General features: G+C 51.2%; 6 protein-coding genes across 6 annotated transcripts; 4 read left to right on the forward strand and 2 right to left on the reverse strand.

Moving 5' to 3' along the window:
* Positions 1 to 637: 637 nt before the first annotated feature.
* Positions 638 to 2,368, forward strand: LRP88_12748 (tubulin beta chain; the record flags this gene model as incomplete). Its single annotated transcript, XM_083249136.1, has 7 exons — positions 638 to 649; positions 718 to 741; positions 812 to 879; positions 936 to 990; positions 1,060 to 1,372; positions 1,429 to 1,727; positions 1,790 to 2,368. The coding sequence occupies 7 exons, from the start codon at positions 638 to 640 to the stop codon at positions 2,366 to 2,368; spliced, it is 1,350 nt and encodes a 449-aa protein (XP_083094938.1).
* A 3,021-nt stretch (positions 2,369 to 5,389) lies between these two features.
* LRP88_12749 (fungal specific transcription factor domain-containing protein) lies at positions 5,390 to 7,177 on the reverse strand (the record flags this gene model as incomplete). The annotated part of the gene is made up of 4 exons (XM_083249137.1): positions 5,390 to 5,846; positions 6,262 to 6,506; positions 6,558 to 6,624; positions 6,678 to 7,177. 4 exons carry the CDS (start codon positions 7,175 to 7,177, stop codon positions 5,390 to 5,392), a joined length of 1,269 nt encoding a protein of 422 aa, XP_083094939.1.
* Positions 7,178 to 8,665: 1,488 nt separating this feature from the next.
* Positions 8,666 to 10,277, forward strand: LRP88_12750 (uncharacterized protein; the record flags this gene model as incomplete). Its single annotated transcript, XM_083249138.1, has 5 exons — positions 8,666 to 8,803; positions 8,852 to 9,113; positions 9,172 to 9,357; positions 9,409 to 9,800; positions 9,855 to 10,277. The coding sequence occupies 5 exons, from the start codon at positions 8,666 to 8,668 to the stop codon at positions 10,275 to 10,277; spliced, it is 1,401 nt and encodes a 466-aa protein (XP_083094940.1).
* A 1,436-nt stretch (positions 10,278 to 11,713) lies between these two features.
* On the forward strand, positions 11,714 to 13,213 carry LRP88_12751 (alpha-hydroxy acid oxidase; the record flags this gene model as incomplete). Its single annotated transcript, XM_083249139.1, has 8 exons — positions 11,714 to 11,807; positions 11,866 to 11,899; positions 11,961 to 12,050; positions 12,122 to 12,351; positions 12,412 to 12,648; positions 12,702 to 12,955; positions 13,010 to 13,086; positions 13,138 to 13,213. 8 exons carry the CDS (start codon positions 11,714 to 11,716, stop codon positions 13,211 to 13,213), a joined length of 1,092 nt encoding a protein of 363 aa, XP_083094941.1.
* An 804-nt stretch (positions 13,214 to 14,017) lies between these two features.
* LRP88_12752 (uncharacterized protein) lies at positions 14,018 to 15,460 on the reverse strand (the record flags this gene model as incomplete). Its single annotated transcript, XM_083249140.1, has 1 exon — positions 14,018 to 15,460. The coding sequence occupies one exon, from the start codon at positions 15,458 to 15,460 to the stop codon at positions 14,018 to 14,020; it is 1,443 nt and encodes a 480-aa protein (XP_083094942.1).
* Positions 15,461 to 16,034: 574 nt separating this feature from the next.
* On the forward strand, positions 16,035 to 17,576 carry LRP88_12753 (NAD-dependent succinate-semialdehyde dehydrogenase; the record flags this gene model as incomplete). The annotated part of the gene is made up of 2 exons (XM_083249141.1): positions 16,035 to 17,082; positions 17,140 to 17,576. 2 exons carry the CDS (start codon positions 16,035 to 16,037, stop codon positions 17,574 to 17,576), a joined length of 1,485 nt encoding a protein of 494 aa, XP_083094943.1.
* Between the last annotated feature and the right edge of the window lie 637 nt (positions 17,577 to 18,213).

The raw sequence follows: 18,213 nt of genomic DNA on the forward strand, positions 1-18,213 counted from the left end.
CCAGACTCGTTTGAAGAGTGAGCGCGAGTCATGATGGGTGAGGCGTCAGCCGCAAAGTTACACAGTAGCAGGCCTGGATTCCAAGTTGCGGGGGAGAAGAGTCAAGCAACGCACGCACGAGTGTTGATGCTGGTGCTGATGCTACCTTAGCTAGGGAGTAGAGGCAGAATGTAGACAGTGCGCTTTTGACAGCCGTCAGTGAGAAGCTTAGCTTTAAAATGCTTGAGCAGTAACGTGTGGCTGGTGGGAGGGGAGTTTTGGTCTTGATTTGAGCATACAACCTTGCCGATATGGAGTATTTATCTTGGGAGAATAATGAATATGATTGTTATCCATTCTTCTACCTTTTTTGCATTATTTTTATCGCTTTTCACAGATATCATCCCCCTCATTCGTCTCTGCACTGCTGGCACCTTACCAGCCCCGTTATGTGTTAGCTCGCATGGATATCCCCGGTACAGAAATATTCGCCTAACTCCCTTAGTCAGCCGTCTCATTAGACAGCTGGCCAGGTACCCACTACACCTCCTCGTTGTTCACCGCTCCCGCGTTCTTTTAATTTTCACACGACGCCATCGAAGAACGTCTTCCTCCCTCACCCAAACACCTTCACGAGACCGATTAAGCTCTGCCCACCATGCGCGAGATTGTGAGCTTGCCTCCTGTCCGTTCTTGCTAGACCGTCTGTGTGCTAATCCAGCTCTCTTCGCCTCGCAGGTTCACCTCCAGGTCGGCCAATGTGTACGTATTTATCTGCCCCTTTCCATGGTGCCACCTTCGTGTCGCTCTATTGCTAACCTCACCTTTGCAGGGTAACCAAGTCGGTTCTGCCTTCTGGCAGACGATTGCGGGCGAGCACGGCCTCGACACCAACGGCGTGTAGGCAACCCTCTCGAGCCGACCGTCTCGTCGTCCTCTTCTCACGCTTCGATCAGGTACAACGGTAACGACCACGTCCAGCTGGACCGTATCAATGTCTATTTCAACGAGGTACACACGACATCGCGTGACATGATCCAACCCAATCCGTGTCTCGGTCTCTGATCGAGCTTCCCACAGGCATCCAGCAACAAGTATGTTCCCCGAGCCGTTCTCGTCGACCTGGAACCCGGCACCATGGACACCGTCCGCTCCGGCCCCTATGGACAGTTCTTCCGACCCGACAACTTCGTGTTTGGACAATCGAGCGCCGGCAACAACTGGGCCAAGGGCCATTACACCGAGGGTGCTGAGCTGGTTGACCAGGTCCTTGATGTCGTTCGTCGTGAGGCCGAGGGCTGTGATGCTCTCCAGGGCTTCCAGATCTCTCACTCTCTCGGTGGTGGTACCGGTTCCGGCATGGGCACGCTCCTGATCTCCAAGATCCGTGAGGGTAAGAGCTTAATCATTGACATCACGCGCAGTTTCGTCTGCTAATCACCTCTCCAGAGTTCCCCGATCGTATGATGGCTACCTTCAGTGTCGCCCCTTCGCCCAAGGTGTCCGATACCGTCGTTGAGCCCTACAACGCTACTCTTTCCGTTCATCAGCTGGTCGAAAATTCGGACGCGACCTTCTGTATCGATAACGAGGCTCTGTACGAGATCTGCAAGCGTACTCTCAAGCTGGCCAACCCTGCCTACGGTGATCTTAACCACCTCGTTTCCACCGTCATGTCTGGCGTTTCCACTTCTCTGCGCTTCCCCGGACAGCTTAACTCCGACCTGCGCAAGATGGCCGTCAACATGGTAAGTCCCTATGCAACTCGATCGATCAAAGATGCATGTTGTTGACTGATTTCCTTTTCCAGGTCCCCTTCCCTCGTCTCCATTTCTTCATGGTTGGCTTCGCTCCTCTCACTGGCCGTGGCTCGCACGCCTTCAGCGCCGTCTCCGTCCCCGAGCTCACCCAGCAGCTCTTCGATCCCAAGAACATGATGGCCGGTTCCGATTTCCGCAACGGCCGTTACCTCACCTGCTCGGCCATCTTCCGCGGACGCGTTTCCGCCAAGGAGGTTGAGGATCAGATGCGCAACGTTCAGCAGAAGAACTCTGCCTACTTCGTTGAGTGGATTCCCAACAACGTTCAGACCACTCTGTGCTCTGTTCCTCCCAAGGGTCTCAAGATCTCATCCACCTTCGTCGGAAACTCGACTGCTATCCAGGAGATCTTCAAGCGTGTTGGTGAGCAGTTCACCGCCATGTTCCGTCGCAAGGCTTTCTTGCATTGGTACACTGGTGAGGGTATGGATGAGATGGAATTCACTGAGGCTGAGTCCAACATGAACGATCTTATCTCAGAGTACCAGCAGTACCAGGAGGCCGGCGTCGATGACGAGGCCTACGACGAGGAGTACCCCCAGGAGGAGTATGCTGAGGAGGAGCAGTAGAGTCGAGGCAGACGAGGTGATTTACTTTCGACCAGCAGACTATTTATGTCTACCATGACATCGCCACCAATTTTATATACCTAATTGGCGAGCCCAAAAGATCCCCATGCTAGCTAACCTACGTTGTGATGTGTATTCTGCGGACTGCAATGGCTTGATGGACAGCTTGGGTGACATTCTCAAGGCCGTTTTGAGCCCCTTTCTGGCTCATGACCACAACCTAGCCATTTCCGCCGTAAATGCGTTCGTGAATGTTATTGCTACCCCTGTCTAGAGTCCCAACAAAAACATCCCAGTCAGACTTTGCGTAGTGTTGGGCGCTACCCTGGACCCCTTGTGTCGAGACATGGGCGAAAGCATCATCTTTGACATCTTTGACGAGAGATCAGCGATAAGCACGAGTATGTAGTGTGTAAGGATATACCAGGTATTTTAAGCGCTACATGGTCGTTTTCAGGTCTTTCTTTCAGCCTCGGATCGTCCCTAACGTGTGATGCTGTCATGGGCCGTGGTTCGTGACACCAAGCACGAATGATCGCTGGGTGCTTTTGGACATGGGTACAGATCGCTCTAAGATGATTCTTGTCAAGGAAAAGCGGAAAGTGGATGTCATCGATTTTCATGACGTTGAGAGCTTGGCAAATATGCCAACTCGACATCTCGAGGACAGCCAGTGCAGCCAGATATTCATGGTGCCCATCCGCTTCAAGAGCGGAAAAGTAGATGAGAAGGCGGATGTAGTGATAGATGACATCCTGAATGAGACGTTAGTTAGTGCTCATACATTTATGGCTTGTGGGAAGGGGCGCATACAAAGACTACCTTGCTTGATGAAGAGGCCAAGGGCTCGAGCATCTCGGTGCGCCAGCCATTTAATTCACTGCCCAACTCCACCATAGCTTGGTATGTTGGCGGTGTCTGCTTCGGTTCTGCGGTCTCTGGGTACAGGCTCTTGATCACCCTGGCAAGTATCTTGCTCGAATGATGGAGGGTTCGGGCATCCCTGGACGCACACCAATTACCTCGCTTCGAGGCCTGTAAATCCTCTCTTGAATGATCCCCAGTGGCAGGCTGGCTGGAGAAGCTCGCCGGCTTGTCATCCAGAAGCCTGGGAAGGCCATTTGCGGCGGCAGAGAAAGAGTCTAAACAGTGGAACACGGTAAATGTCCGTCGTCGTCTTTCCAAGACTAGGGGACTGGAGAAAGGAGGCGCCAGATCCAGATGTAATCCCAGCCGGTACAACTGACCTACCGCAACACCCTTGTAATATTGGCACTTATCCCCGTCGCCCCGCAAAAGGGAGTACACCAGGGCCAACATGATGCAGTGTAGAACATCCATGGTCGTGTCCATCATCATCTCGTCAAGAGCCCCTTGCCACATGTTCTCGCAAAAAACAAGCAGAGGTGCGCTGGGATTTAACGAGGACCGGCTGGTGATGCTGACGATGAGATGCCGCTGGATATTGTTGACCATGGAGCGCTCGCCAATATCGATCATGTCCTCTTTGTTAATGATCGGGAAGAGAGGATGCCATGCAGTAAACCAGGTTTCGATGCAGGCGTCGTAGAAAGACGCGGGAAGAGGCGTCTCGCAGGGGGTAGACATGGCAGGTGGATGAGCCTTGTTTGGACCTGGCATATCTCCCCACATGTGGAAATTATTTACCGAGGACTCCTCCAAGGTATGGGGGATAGTGGTCTCTATTTCAGGATATCAGCGCTGCCAAAGATCAGTGTGAGCACCCAGCGGTCGAAGCACCGTCAGGGGTGATTGACAACACCAGTTGATAAAGATGACACTCACCAAGAACGACATGGTGACCAGGGAGATTCCCAAACCATCCTCTTATTGCTTTTGGAGTATGTGATAAGGTCTCTGGATCGAGAAATGACTCATTTTCGCTGATACCCGTTTCTGTTTCTGTCGCCACGGATTCATGCAGAGTATCAGCGGTACCCTTCTTGCGCAAAAAGGATACCGCACCAGGTTCAAAAGTAAAGCCTTGCAGCTCTTCTTCAAAGGTCCATCTGCGTGCTGGTTTCTTGGAAAGAACCGCATCGAGGCGTGAAAACACGCGACGCCTCAGTTTCTTGCTGGTTCGACACTCCAACCCAGCATGGGAGCAATTCTCACAGCCTCCACGTAGCCTCTCGCACCGAATTTTTCTCCTCCTGCATTCATCGCATGCTTGAACCACTCGGAGCCGTTGGTTCGACTTGGCAGGCCTTCGGGGTCTGAGGGAATGCGGTGGGGGCATCTTAACAGATCACATCTGCCACAAGCTGCGTGTGGGCGGCCAAAGTCCGGAGCAGTCATTAGTTAGAGCCCTGAGCCTACTTTATGTCGTCTGAATTCTCTTGGTAGCGGGCAACCATGTTTCCGTCTTAACATGGGTACGCCAGCAGCGTCACCTCTCATCCATTCGACGTGTTGAGTTGCCGAGGAGAGCGCCAAAGCGGGTGAGACTTTTAATAACTATGACTCGTTTTTAAGAGACCGATATGGCGAAGACTGCTGGGATTGGCCAAATGGCGCAACTAACTTAAGGCTTACAAACAAGGGAAGAAGGCGAGTTGATCAAGCTGCGAGAGGCCGAAGCCTGGCTACTAGACGAATGATGAAACAGACGGCGAGGAGCCGTTTTTCCCTATCGGTAAAGCTCCATATTGACATGAGCTTGGGGAAATATCACGTTAGTACTGGCATCACATACCGTTGGGGGTGATGATGGTCCTTTATAGTGCGCATCGTAATGAGGTAACCATGCTGAACAGGAGGTTGGGACTTTCGGTGCGATCTAACTTTCCAATTACCAGGCGAGGACTACCATTAATCTAAATAGCACCTAATTATTGGTGATAGACCTGGAGACTCCTTTCGTGGAGTTGACGAGTGAGTGATGAGGATGAATTAGCGAGGGGTGAGCGCTCCTAATCGTACGCGACCTGGTGGATAGAAAGAAGCCCCAGTGAGATTTCAACATGATTACGGCTATAGAATTCTGGTATAAAGCTCCTATCAAAGTGAACGGCTCAGAAAGTCAAGGCCCTCCATCTGCTCCAGGTCTGTGAGCGGCCACTCAAGGTCTAAGTTTGTCGCCATCTCGCCTGGATCCCACGACCCAAAGACCAGGTTGAAGTACTCGTCCTGCTCAAATGTGCCTTGTTGGTGTTGAAAGTCTGGAATATGTACCCCGACCAGATTCTCGGCCTCGTAGGCCTGCGGCTTTGAAGCAGCCGTGTTGCTGTCTGAGTCTCCATCGTCCCTTGATGAACGGAGCTTGCGAGCAATGGAGGCATCGAGATAATTGAGAAAAAGATCCAGAATATTGTTGTTGATTCTCCAATATTTCTGGATTTCCTTGAGGCCGAGGAGACACATTTGGGCGCGATGCTCTGCGATGCGTCGTTGAACCCCAACTTCCCTCTTGATGCTGATCGTGTGAATGCAAAGTGCGGCAAAGAGACTTGTGACCCTGTATGCTCATTAGCGTCGCGTATACCGAAGGAAATAGGGTAGAGGGATGTACAAATGCATCTGCCCATAGCGCAAGACCCCCTGCTCAAGCATGTCCTCGGCTATCCTGCTGATATTCGAGGCGGCATTTACAAGGAGCTGGTTGGAATCACAATGTGGCTTTAAGAAGCTGTTGCGATACATGAGAACCCTCACGTGGCTACGGGTGATCAGTTTCTTTCTTGGAGGAAACGAGCGAGTGCCTACTTGTAGGCGAGCATCAGCAAATGCTCCCAGACTGACGGTCTCGTATTCTTGGTCTCCATGTCAAAATCTTTGGAGAGATTCAGCCGCCATGCTTCAAGGCAAGTTTCAATGTCTTGAACTTCATGTCTCGAAGGAACCCTCCTGGGAGCAAAGTAGACATCTACTACTTGGCCAACTGCGCCATGTCAGCCACGCTTCTAGGGGGCAGATTCTCAAGCTCACGAATCCTGGATATTTCCACCATGTTGACAGCATACTTGACGTGCTCAGGGGTGCATGAACCAAACATCGCGTCCTCCCCTCCTTCAAAGTCAGACACGAGGTCTTCTGGACTCAGCGGTTCGACATCGCAATCGTCGTCTCTTATCCGGCTGGGGAGCCCAAGAGAAGCAGCGGCTTGCCTTTCGCGAACCTAGGGACAAGGTCATTAATGATCGGTTTCTTGCAAGACGGCAATACTCACGTAGATGGACCACCAAATACGTCTCCTGAGGCGAGCAGTTCTGGAGTCTCTTGTGGTCAACCTTGGTCTACAGGACTCATGTCAGCCGTTGGCAAGCTTTTGGAGATGTAGTTAACTTACGATCGATGAAGGCCGTTTGATTCCGCAACACCAATGACCACGCCTAACCAGTACCGAACGTCCCGCACGTCAGAAGGGCCCCCTCTCCAGAAGCTTATGAGGAACAGAGACTGTAGGAGGGTAGTCTTATCCTTCTCCCAGTCTGCATGGAAGAGAAGTCTAGCTCTGGCATAGAGTACTGACTTTGCCTCAGTCCTGCCGCTGAAGCCCATAGCAGTTACTACATTCTCATCGCAATACGTGACGGCAATGAAGAGCATAGACTGAAGTAGAAGATAGGAAACACTAGAGGTGGCTAGTTTCTTGGAAAAATCTGCTCTGTCAATGACGGGAAAGCAAGGGTGAAACCAGGTGAAATATGACTCGAGTGCTGGGATACAGTCTGCGAGGCTGGGTATGGTGAGGGCTCCCTCACTACGGAGATACTGACTGGTTGTCATACCAACGGGCGACATGTACTCGGAAGCTGACTCTGGGGTGTCCGAAACGGAAAAGACCATCCTGGACCTTGTTGTAGTTGTGCTAGGATCATCAAGACTCGAGTCAGAGCGTCCCCTGGTCTCTCCCTTGCCAGGCACCAATGTGAGGAAGTTGGATTCGCCAAAGAACAAGACTCCCGAGGCATCTTTCGCTTCAGTCAAAGGTGATGGGCTCCTTGGTACAAGAGCCGCATCGTCCGCAACAGCTCTCTCTTGGGCCCTTGTCTCCTTGCCGATGACTTGTGAAGGTTGCGCCCGAGAGTCAGATGGTGACTGCCTTTTCGCCTTCCCAGAGCCGGGATCCTTGGTAGGGCGTTTTGGCCTTCGTCTCCGAGGATATCTAGAGGAGACCTATGTCAGCCGAGACGCTCCTTTCATCGTACCGAATAAGACACCGTACCCACCTTCCTCTCAACGACGGGAGCAGCTGGCACGAAGCTCCCGATACCTTGCAGTGGGAACATGGATTGGACTCCATTGCATTGCACCTGATCCTCCTGGCATTGCATTCCCGGCATGCCTGTTTCGCCCGGGGCCGTTTGGTGGCAATGGCCACGCCATCGTTGTCGTCCCTAGGCGTGGCTTGGGAGGACATGTCAAGCTGTGGTTAGGGTCCGGCTTTATGGTCAAAGAAGCCGGGTAGAGACTCGGGGATTATATGCCTGATGGGTCGGGTATAAGGGCCTGCCAGTAGCCGATTTGAGTAGCCGAAGCTGCCATGCCAGGAGTCAAACACTGGAATACGTTGTTCAACTAGCAAAATATGGCACGCCGGCCTCTTTGGAGGTCTGGGCTCCATCCTGCAAGATCGGGTGCTGATAAGTCAGCCCCCTTGCGGTCACGACAATCTTTAGTTGGCACGTAATTACGGATACTGTATAGTAAAAAGCATCTAAGCGTGAGTGACCTTCAAAGTGCCTGTACAAAGCCTCTGTTCCATGTACTCCGCCCCTGAAGCCGTTGGTTTGGCTCGAGTTACTCTGGCCGAAAACAGAAGGTTACTCCTTGACCGACTTATCCTGTCGTTTAGCTTGCTAGACTGGGGTAAGCTAACGCCACACGGAGAGAGAGCCGGAGACTAGAGAAGTTCCCCGCAACAGGCGAGTGAGTCCTATCTGGGGCCGGGGATACGGGCGGAATGGACGGGATCCCCGGCCAGCAAGATAGTAGCGCGGAGAACCCCATTGGCCTACTGCCATCAAACTTCATTAGCTAGATCTTGTGTCGAGGCGATCGCAAAGGCTGTGCAATGACCGGAGAGTAGGAGAGAGTAGAGCTCGAGATAACCACACCTGAACTTCAAGGGAGTTGTCCGGGGTCTTGGATCAGTCACCCATCGGCCATGAGTTTAGTTTGCTCCAGGCTCACGGGCCATGTATTAGAAGCACATAAATGCCCAGGGAATCTCCCCACGAACCATCAAAACTCATCAGCACTGAGAGTCCGATAACCTCATACTTGATTCATCTCCACATTATCATCTTTGTGACCTATCATCTCGCATAAATCATGTCAAAGTCAACAAAAGACCAGGATCATCCTCATCATCTGGCACCGGTCCCGTCCCAGAACGGCGAGGTCTACGAGGACACGGCTCATGATGCTGTTTTTGGCGAAATCACTGAGGATGGCCCCAACTATCGCAATGTGAGTCTACCGTGGCTCCAACGGTACATGAAAGCTGACTCCAAACAGGTCGGTTGGCTGGGAACGTCGGCCTTGATGATGAAGACGCAGATCGGACTAGGTGTTTTATCTATCCCGGCCGCCTTTGACACTCTGGGAATGATACCGGGGTTGATATGCCTCATTATCGTCGCTGCGATTACCACCTGGTCCGACTGGATGGTTGGAGTTTTCAAGCTCCGCCATCGTGAGGTCTATGGTATTGCTGATGCAGGGCAGTTGATGTTTGGGCCTATTGGCCGGGAGATCCTTGGTGTCGGATTCTGCCTCTGTATGTTTGGCTTCCTTGCTGTTGTCACACTCTGGTGAACTCTGCTGACAACTGTAAGACTGGATTTTTGTGTCCGGCTCCGGCATGCTTGGAGTATCGATTGGCTTGAATTCCGTCTCAACCCATGGAGCCTGCACTGCCATCTTTGTTGCCATCGCTGCTATTGTGGGCTTTGGATTTGCGAGTATACGCACTTTGAGCCGTATGAGCTGGCTGGCTTGGGTTGGTCTGGTCTGCTTGATAAGTTCCAGTAAGAAATCCTCTCAAAATGTCGTATATCGTCTAACTCGCTCAGTCCTGATCGTCACGGTGGCGGTTGGTATTCAGGATCGCCCTGTCACGGCTCCTAAAGAGGGTGTCTGGGTCTCCGACTATAAACTTGTCAACAACCCGAGATTCCTAGATGCTATTACGTCGGTTTGTGCTCTCGTGTTTGCGTATGCGGGTACCCCGGCGTTCTTCTCCATCGCGGCCGAGATGCGAGACCCTCGTCTCTACACACGGTCTTTACTACTCTGTCAAGCGGTTGTGACCATCACATATGTGGTCATTGGCTGTGTTGTTTACTACTTCTGTGGTTCTTATGTCGCAACACCCGCCCTGGGCTCAGCTGGCGTTACCATCAAAAAGGTCGCCTATGGAATCGCGATTCCCGGCTTGGTTGTGTCGACAACTTTGACCATTCATGTAAGTAAGCCTAGGTAACTTGAGTAATGGGTAGATACTGATGTTTCAAATTAGGTCCCGAGCAAATATGTCTTTGTCCGCGTCTTGCGCGGTTCCAAGCACCTGGCCGCCAACACCATGATTCATTGGGCGACCTGGTTGGGTTGCACTTTTGGTACCGCCTTTGTGGCCTATGTAATCGCCAGTGCCATTCCTGTCTTTGGAGGTCTCGTTTCCCTTATCGGTGCCCTCTTGGGCACTCTCATGTCGTTCCAACCAATGGGCTGTATGTGGCTCTATGATAACTGGAGCAGAGGGAAAGGAAGCCCTTCTCTCCAGTGGATCCTCATGGTTCTGTTCAGTGTGTCTGTGATCGTCTTGGGTACCTTTTTGATGGTTGCAGGGACATATGGTTCTGTCGTGGGTATCATTGATTCCTACAACGGGTCTGGAGGGTCAAAGCCCTGGTCTTGTGCCGACAACTCAGGCTCTGTCTAAACAGAGAATGTACGGCAGCTCAAGACTCAAGACAACGGACCTAGAATGCAGAGCTTGGCAGGGGATGAGAAATTCCGGGCATTGTTCTGTTCAAGGAAGGACACAACGATTTAGCTACCGATACATTTCATGCACACCTGTCGTACCTAAATATGTGAAGTTCAGGGCTGAGTAAATAATCAGAGGAGATTTTGGAAGGGTTTTTTTTCTCATACCATGGCCTCTTTTTCTTCCTGCCAGCTCGGTGTTTACTAAAATCGTGAATGGATACTAATGGAGAGTTGGATAGGCAACGGTGGTCAAGTTCCTTTGTTTCGTCACTTCATCTCATTTGATATCAAACTCGTACTCCTATGGCCCAGCGGCATTTCAATGTAGAATGGAGGTGCTGGTTTCTGCCTCTTCAGTCTACTTTGACAAATGATTTCAGGGTAGTGTCTTCCACTTGGCCGTAGAACATCCACCATGTGCACTCGTTTAAACACAGGGCCACTTTACTCCAACACCTCCATAATAAATATCACGACCACTAAGAAAAAGATCCTCTCGAGTATGTCCCTGGCCTTTGACTGGCGTGGCCGCACGCACGGTTCCTGGGAGAACTTAGCTATGCAACGGAGCTATCAAGACGTGGGCTACAATCTTACCTTGGGTCGCTTTGAGCCTATGATTTCTCCGTAAAAATCCTTCCAGCCATCTTCCATCCATCTGTCCAGTTTGTCCAATGGCGATCAGCACTCTCGATGCGAAATTCGTCACCTCTTGGGCTGTTGGAGGGAGGCCGAGGGCATCTTGAGCTAATACCCACTGACAAACATCGTTTTCCTGTGACTCTGAGAGGCACTGTGGGGCCTCCTCGGTTGAATTGGAATGGTAAAGTTGTCTGTCTTGATCTGGACCGGGCATGGTGAATAACAGCGCCAAAGACATCCTTGACCGATGAGCATCCCAGACACTGGACAAGGAGCACCCGGTGGTATTTGGGCTTGACCTCTCACCTCCTAGACCACATAATCAGCCAAGACCCGCCCAGTATCACTTCTAAAGAGGAAAGCCGGTCCATACCGCCAAGCGAGACAATGTCAGCAATCTCGCCACGAGAGACTAGCCAGAGTTATACGCTAACCCCAACCCTTAAATACACGCACCTTTCCGTTCTAGGTTGGATTCCAAACAAGGCAAGTGATGACCTGGAGCGACCTTCCAATACACTTTCAGCCTGGTACTCTCTCGCGTAGACTGATTCTGGGCGGCTTGTCATTCCATGTCAGAGATAACAGCTGCACTTAGATTGGCCATGTTATCTTCTCAACAGTCGAATTGAAGCTATATACTGCGTAGTAGGTGGACGGCTCAACAACGAATCATTACCACGGACTTTTCCCTTCAAGACTCAAACACTCAAAGTTTGCCTGTCTTGCATAAACGACAACGCAATGGCCATCTGTCTGTCATCCCTCGACGAAAATGTCTTTACCATCAAAGACCTCAAAGAGAAGGGTAGTGCGAAACTGCCAGTTTCTATAAGAGGTATGTCTGTTTGCCCATGAGTGTGTTGCCGCTCCATTGCTGACGGCAGCTCTCTAAGACTACTTCAATGAGGGCTCTATGGATCTTTTGACGTGAGTTGGCCCTGTTTATGTCTAGAGATGGGACAAAGCGTTCCTGACTGACAGAAACCAGTATCCAAGACAATGAGGATGCTTTCAATCGTTACAAGCTGCGTCCTCGGACTCTCAAGGACGTGGGCACCGTTGATACCTCGACAACCATGTTTGACACCAAGGCAAGTCGAGAGAGCTCGGAAGACTCAGAGTTGTTTCTCTGACTACTTGACAGGTCAGCTTCCCGTTTGGATTCTCCCCTGCCGCCATGCATGCGTTGGCCCACCCTGATGGAGAGGTTGCCACGTCGCGGGCTGCAGCCAAGAACGGCGTGGCCATGGCTCTATCTTCATACTCGAGTATGAATCTCGAAGATGTTGTTGCCGAGGGCCAAGGTAATCCGTACATGATTCATATCTGCTTCTACAAGGATCGCCGGAAGACTCTTGAAATCACCAAGCGAGCTGAAGGTAAGATTAAACGCGATTGTTGCTCTTGATCCGAGCCTCAACATACTGATGTGAGTACAGCCGCTGGCTTCAAGGCTGTCTTGGTTTCTGTCGACATTCCTGTCCTGGGCATCAGGCCTAACGAACATCGTAACAACTGGGGAGTGCCTGAGGGTATAACCATGCCTATGCTTGCGGATGAGAACGGCGTGATGCATCATGATGCAGACTATCTCAAGGTGGACCCCCGGCTGACGTGGGAGGAAGCCATCAAGTGGCTCCGTCAGCATACAAAGATGGAGATTTGGCTGAAAGGGAGTATGTATCAGGGCCACCCCTTGTTTACCACCCGCTGACTTGCATGTCTCTAGTTACCAGCGCCGAGGATGTTGCTCTCGCCATCGAACATGGAGTCGATGGGGTTTTGATCTCCAACCACGGAGGAAGACAGCTGGACGGCGTTCCCGCAAGCCTCGACGCTCTGCGAGAGTGCGCGCCTGTGGCGCGGAACAAGATCAAGCTGGGTGTCGATGGTGGGTTCAGAAGGGGCTCAGATATCTTTAAAGCTCTCGCCCTAGGTGCAGACTTTTGTCTCGCAGGCAGAATTCCACTCTGGGGACTGGCGGTAAGTCAGCCTTGAGGACCAAGTGACATCTGGTCGGTGCTGACTGTCTGGCAGTACAATGGAGAAGATGGAGTCGATCTCGCTCTTCGCATCCTCCTCAGGGAGTTCAGGACCACCATGGCGCTGTGCGGGTATGTAAAGTCCCCTAAGTTTGTCTGGGATGAGCTGACAGATGAGAATAGTTGCAAGTCGGTCAACGAGATATCCAAGGCGCATTTGTCAGTCTTGGAGCCATCGGGGGTCCTGTGTCGATTGTGAGAGGTCCACAAGGATGCCTACCTCGTGAAGTAGCCTTCAGTTGCCGACGCTGATGAGGGACGCAGTGTGTTTTGAATGCTGTGGAGTCGGTAGTCGTATCTTTCTTGGATCAGTGGTGAAATTTCCTGAGCATAGTAGCAACTTGTAGTTTAGCTTGTTGGTGTGGTCGAAGCGGAAAGTAGTTTCACTTGATCTTATTTGAATATTTTTTGCTAGCCCACTGAAAATATGCGCTGATATATATGGGTAATGAGCCGGTCCGGAGAACCAAAGGCTGGTCGATATGCTTGAGCTAACAAAGTATTGGTCTGTCGCTCCCGGATTCTCCCACTCACTTGGCTAGAGTGAGGTTCTATAGACATGGCTGATTTTTGTTATCTAAATTACTGCTTCTTTGGTAACCTCGATCATTGTGGTTTCATACCTAGTTGTTCCGCTTATCAGGTCGCATATTAAGAGGAAGCCATTGCGGACCTTCGAAAGCCAGGCGCTGTTGATCTCAATGACGCCTTTGAAAGAGGACATCGGTCACGATAACAAAGGACTATCTATTAGCGCAGTTATGCCATCAAGGGCCGGCTTCAACTATAACAAATAACACAATATCAACAGATTATAGCATGATAACAAAGGACACCGTTCTTGAAAGCCATGGCACTCCATAACCCCCAAGAATACAGCTGTATTTGACAGAGTAGATGACCAAAAGCATGAGGGTGAAAGAGAGCATGGTTTGTATTCACTATGTGATTTGACTCATCGTGCACATACACTAGGATCCTTCCCCTACCATCTCCCATCCAGTCAAAGTTCCTTTGCAATCTTGTCAAAAACCCCTAGAAGAATGTCCGCATGATGCTTCTGGAAAATCAGCATTGGTCGCAGCCGAATCGATGATGCTCCACAGCCGCCGAGGTTGATACCATGGGTCTTAGCCAGAGCCAAGAACTCGTCTCGTCGAGGGTTATCAAAGGCGATAAAGGTTCCCTTTCCCTTGCCTCGCAGGTTGCCAAACTTTCCGGGATACGCCTTGGCCAGCTTCTCAATTTCGCTGTAAAGATAATCCCCAACTGCGGCTGTGTTATTTACCAAGTCCAGTCGCTCAATCTCGTCGATAATGGCACCAAAGAGGATGGCACGGGCTGGGTCTCCCATCCAAGTGTTGAATAGTCGGTACGGCTTATTGGGCCTGAGATCAGGGTTGCCAAAGTAGAAGCCGCCTGTTTGAGCCTTCTTCGAGAAGGTCACCATGTCAGGGGGGTCAGCCAAGTCCCAATGTTCATGGGCCCAGAATCGCCCAGTCGCCCCGACACCGGTTTGGACCTCGTCAGCGATCAAGAGAACCTTGTGACGTCTCGTAATCTCTCTCAGTCCCTGAAAGAAGGCAGGACTTGCGTGATTGTCACCGCCTTCCGACTGGATAGGCTCCACGATGACAGCTGCGACCTTGCTGGGGTAGTTCTTGATGATGTGTTCGGCTTCCTCCAGGCATCTCTGCTCCTCCCGCTTGTTTTCCTCGATATTATCCTCAAGAGGATACTTGATGGCTGGAAATGGGCACTGAGGCCAGTCAAAGGCAGGTATATCAAGTTTGTGAATGGGCTTGCTGCGAGTGGTGGACAGGCTACCGAAGAGACGTCCGTGGAAAGCTGCCTTGAACGACATGATGGAAAGGTTGGGTGATCCTGGCTGGTGGTTGAGCATGGTGCTCTCGAGCTCTTCCTGCGTAAACTCTGCATCGCGCTGGCCTCGTTCTTGCTGTCGTTTCCAAATGAAGGCAGCCTTGTAGGCCAACTCGTTTGCATCGGCTCCAGAGAGCGCCATATAGACTTGGTTCATGCCTTTGGGTGCCACCTTGAGCAGCCCCGTCTCCAGGATGCTGGCCCAGTCGTTCTGAGGGAAATTACCCAGAGCGGGACGGTTGATAAGCGCGGACGCCATGGCGGGAGAGGTTGCAGCCTTGAACAAAGTGGGATTGTTGTATCCCACTGGGATGGAGGCAATCTGGGCGTACACGTCCAGCATGACATTGCCGTCGACGTCAACGATGTAGTTGCCATAGCTCTTGTGGTAGTCTACCGAAAAGACAGTGGCACCGGCGTCAAAGACCTTGTCAAGTCTGCTTACTGCTTCCTTGCTCTTGGGACCTGGAACAGCGGTGATGACAGTTGGCCCTTCAGGCTCATCAGGGAAGAACGGAGCCCAGTTCTTGGCAGCCTTTTCAGGCTTCTCGATGAAGGTCGGCATGATCAACGGAGGGGTACGACGACGGCGATATTTGAGAAACTGGGAGATGGTTTCAGGGATCCAACTGAAGGAAATGAAGTGACATGTTATATCAATATCGCCCAAGCGGTTCTTGGGCTTTCAGTCAAGAACAGATGAGATGCAAAGAATCCAAGGTCACCCCGCAACGGTTGATCGAGATTTGATCAGATGAGGGGTTCCAGCTCAACTAACGGTAGTGTCGTCATTCTCAATCGCCTTTCCCTTTGACTTTCTGTTTCTCAAACCAGTACTCTCACTAACAAACGACCAGCCAATCATGTGCCAGACGTGATGGCCTTCCTAATTTGGCCTGCCGCCAATAACCCACAGATCGGTCATCAAGTCGGCGTCTTCGGTCGTGGCTGGGTGTCTCAAATAGCCGACTTCATGTGGGATCGCGAGGGACCGTTGTAGATGAAATCAACGACTGGATATTCAATACTCAGAGCGGAATGAAATACTTTCTGGAACTCAGAATCTTGATTTTGCGAGTCTTTCACAATAAATCGACTTTTACAATTTCGACACAGCCTTTGGCAGAGAGCTCTTTACCATGGCTTCCAAGGTTCTCGCCAGTCTTGTCCGAAAGGACCTGTTCCGAACTCAAGGCTATATCGATGGTTCTTGGGTAGATGCAGCCTCCAGCAGGACCTTTGAAGTTCTTGATCCCGCTACCCTTGACAGGATCGCATCCGTCCCAGAGATGGGATCTGAGGATGCCCTCAAGGCCATCCAATCAGCACATACGGCCTTTCAGTCATACAAGCAGACGACGGCAAGACAACGTGCGCGATGGTTGCGCAAGTGGAGCGACCTTTGTCTGGAAAACGCCAATGACCTCGCCCTGATCCTCTGTCTTGAGAACGGAAAGACGCTGGCTGAAGCCAAAGGAGAGGTTACTTACGCAGCCTCCTTTTTGGAGTGGTTCGCTGGAGAGGCCGAGCGCACCTATGGCGAGGTTGTCCCCTCGTCCAACCCAAAGCAGAGGATCCTGACCTTCAAGCAACCTCTTGGGGTTGCAGCATGTATGGCTCCCTGGAATTTTCCCATCGCTATGATTACTCGAAAATGCGGCGCGGCTTTAGCTGCTGGTTGTACGACGGTGTGGAAACCTGCTGGAGAGACGCCTCTAAGTTGTCTGGCTCAAGCCGTGCTTGCCCAAGAGGCAGGCTTCCCCAGGGGGTGCATCAACGTCATCACCACCCTCGACCTGGTGGCTGAGGTTGGCCAGACACTTTGTACCAGCAAGCACGTGCGCAAGCTGAGCTTTACTGGTAGCACTCGAGTCGGGAAGCTCCTCGCGAGCCAGTGCAGCGGCAACCTTACCAAACTGTCCCTGGAGCTTGGTGGAAACAGCCCTTTTATTGTATTTGATGATGCCGACCTGGAGACAGCCATCGAGGCCTTTACCATGGCAAAGTTTAGGAACTCTGGTCAGACATGCGTAACTGCCAACCGCGTCTTTGTGCAGAGCGGCATATATGATCAGTTCGCCGAAGCTCTTGTCGCCAAGGTCAAGACGCTTAAGGTCGGTCCTGGTTCCGAGCCAGATGTTTTCATAGGGCCCCTCACACACGAGCGCGCTGTTGATAAGGCGATGAGTCACATTGAAGGCAAGTGACCAAGTTACTCTCAAGAACTGTTCTAATCCCCTATAGATGCAAAGACGCGTGGCGCCCAGGTGGTTCTTGGAGGAGCACCTCTGACCGACTACAAGGGATACTTTATTCAGCCAACTGTCATCAAAGGCATGAGCCACGACATGCTAATGACCCAAGAAGAGACTTTTGCGCCAGTGGTTGGTTTGTACAAGTTCGAAACAACCGACGAGGTCATTGCACTGGCCAATGACTGTGACGTCGGACTTGGCAGCTTTATCTGTACCGAGAGCACCCCTCGAATGTGGCAAGTTGCCGAGGCACTTGAGGTTGGGATGGTGGGCGTCAATCTGGGAGTTCTCAGTGCGTGCGAGAGTCCATTTGGTGGTGTCAAGGAGAGTGGCTATGGCAGAGAAGGTGGCCGGCATGGTATCGACGAGTATCTGACGGTCAAGTCGATGCTAATCAACGTGTCAACCAAAGAGCCAAGGTTTTGATTGTGTGGGTAGAGACACAAATAACAAGTTTGCTATGCCACACAGTGAGTCTATTGACATTTGATTGAGTGGTAAATCTCCATGGTAGCCCCTTCAGGTCGCATATGTAAGATGATAGATTAGAAGCTGGGTGAGCAAGTGACGCGATTTTTTTTACCTTGAATGGATAGGTCACCTTTTTTATCCCGAGTCGACCAGTTAATCGATACTATAGTAACATTCATTGCTGAAGTTAGACGTCTCCAAATTGTAGTACTTATCTATTTACTGAAGTAATTTTCACTCTACGACTGCTCGTCGTCTTGTTCTTGACCATATCACCTATTTTGCATGGCAGGGCTTCACCATAGCATACTTGGCCACTTTTAAGCAAACCGATGATGAAAGCGGGCACTGTATACCTCTCTTATCATGACTTGATTACAAGAAGCCAGCTGAAAAGCCACGCCCTTATCGCGTGCGGATGCATAGCCATGTTTGTTTGTGAAGGCCCTCAATTCGATGATTACTCTTTCCAGCGTTTGCTAGAAACGGCCTTGAGCCTGAAGGGGTCACCTGCCTTTTCGAGACAAGGATCCCAGAAAGACTAATTCATTGACTAAGCCATTTCCGTTGGTTTCCTCTTTAAGAAGAAAGA

This window comes from Fusarium phalaenopsidis (genome assembly GCF_050370095.1).
Source record: "Fusarium phalaenopsidis strain FUZ10S chromosome Unknown contig_32328, whole genome shotgun sequence".
Classification (NCBI taxonomy): domain Eukaryota; kingdom Fungi; phylum Ascomycota; class Sordariomycetes; order Hypocreales; family Nectriaceae; genus Fusarium; species Fusarium phalaenopsidis.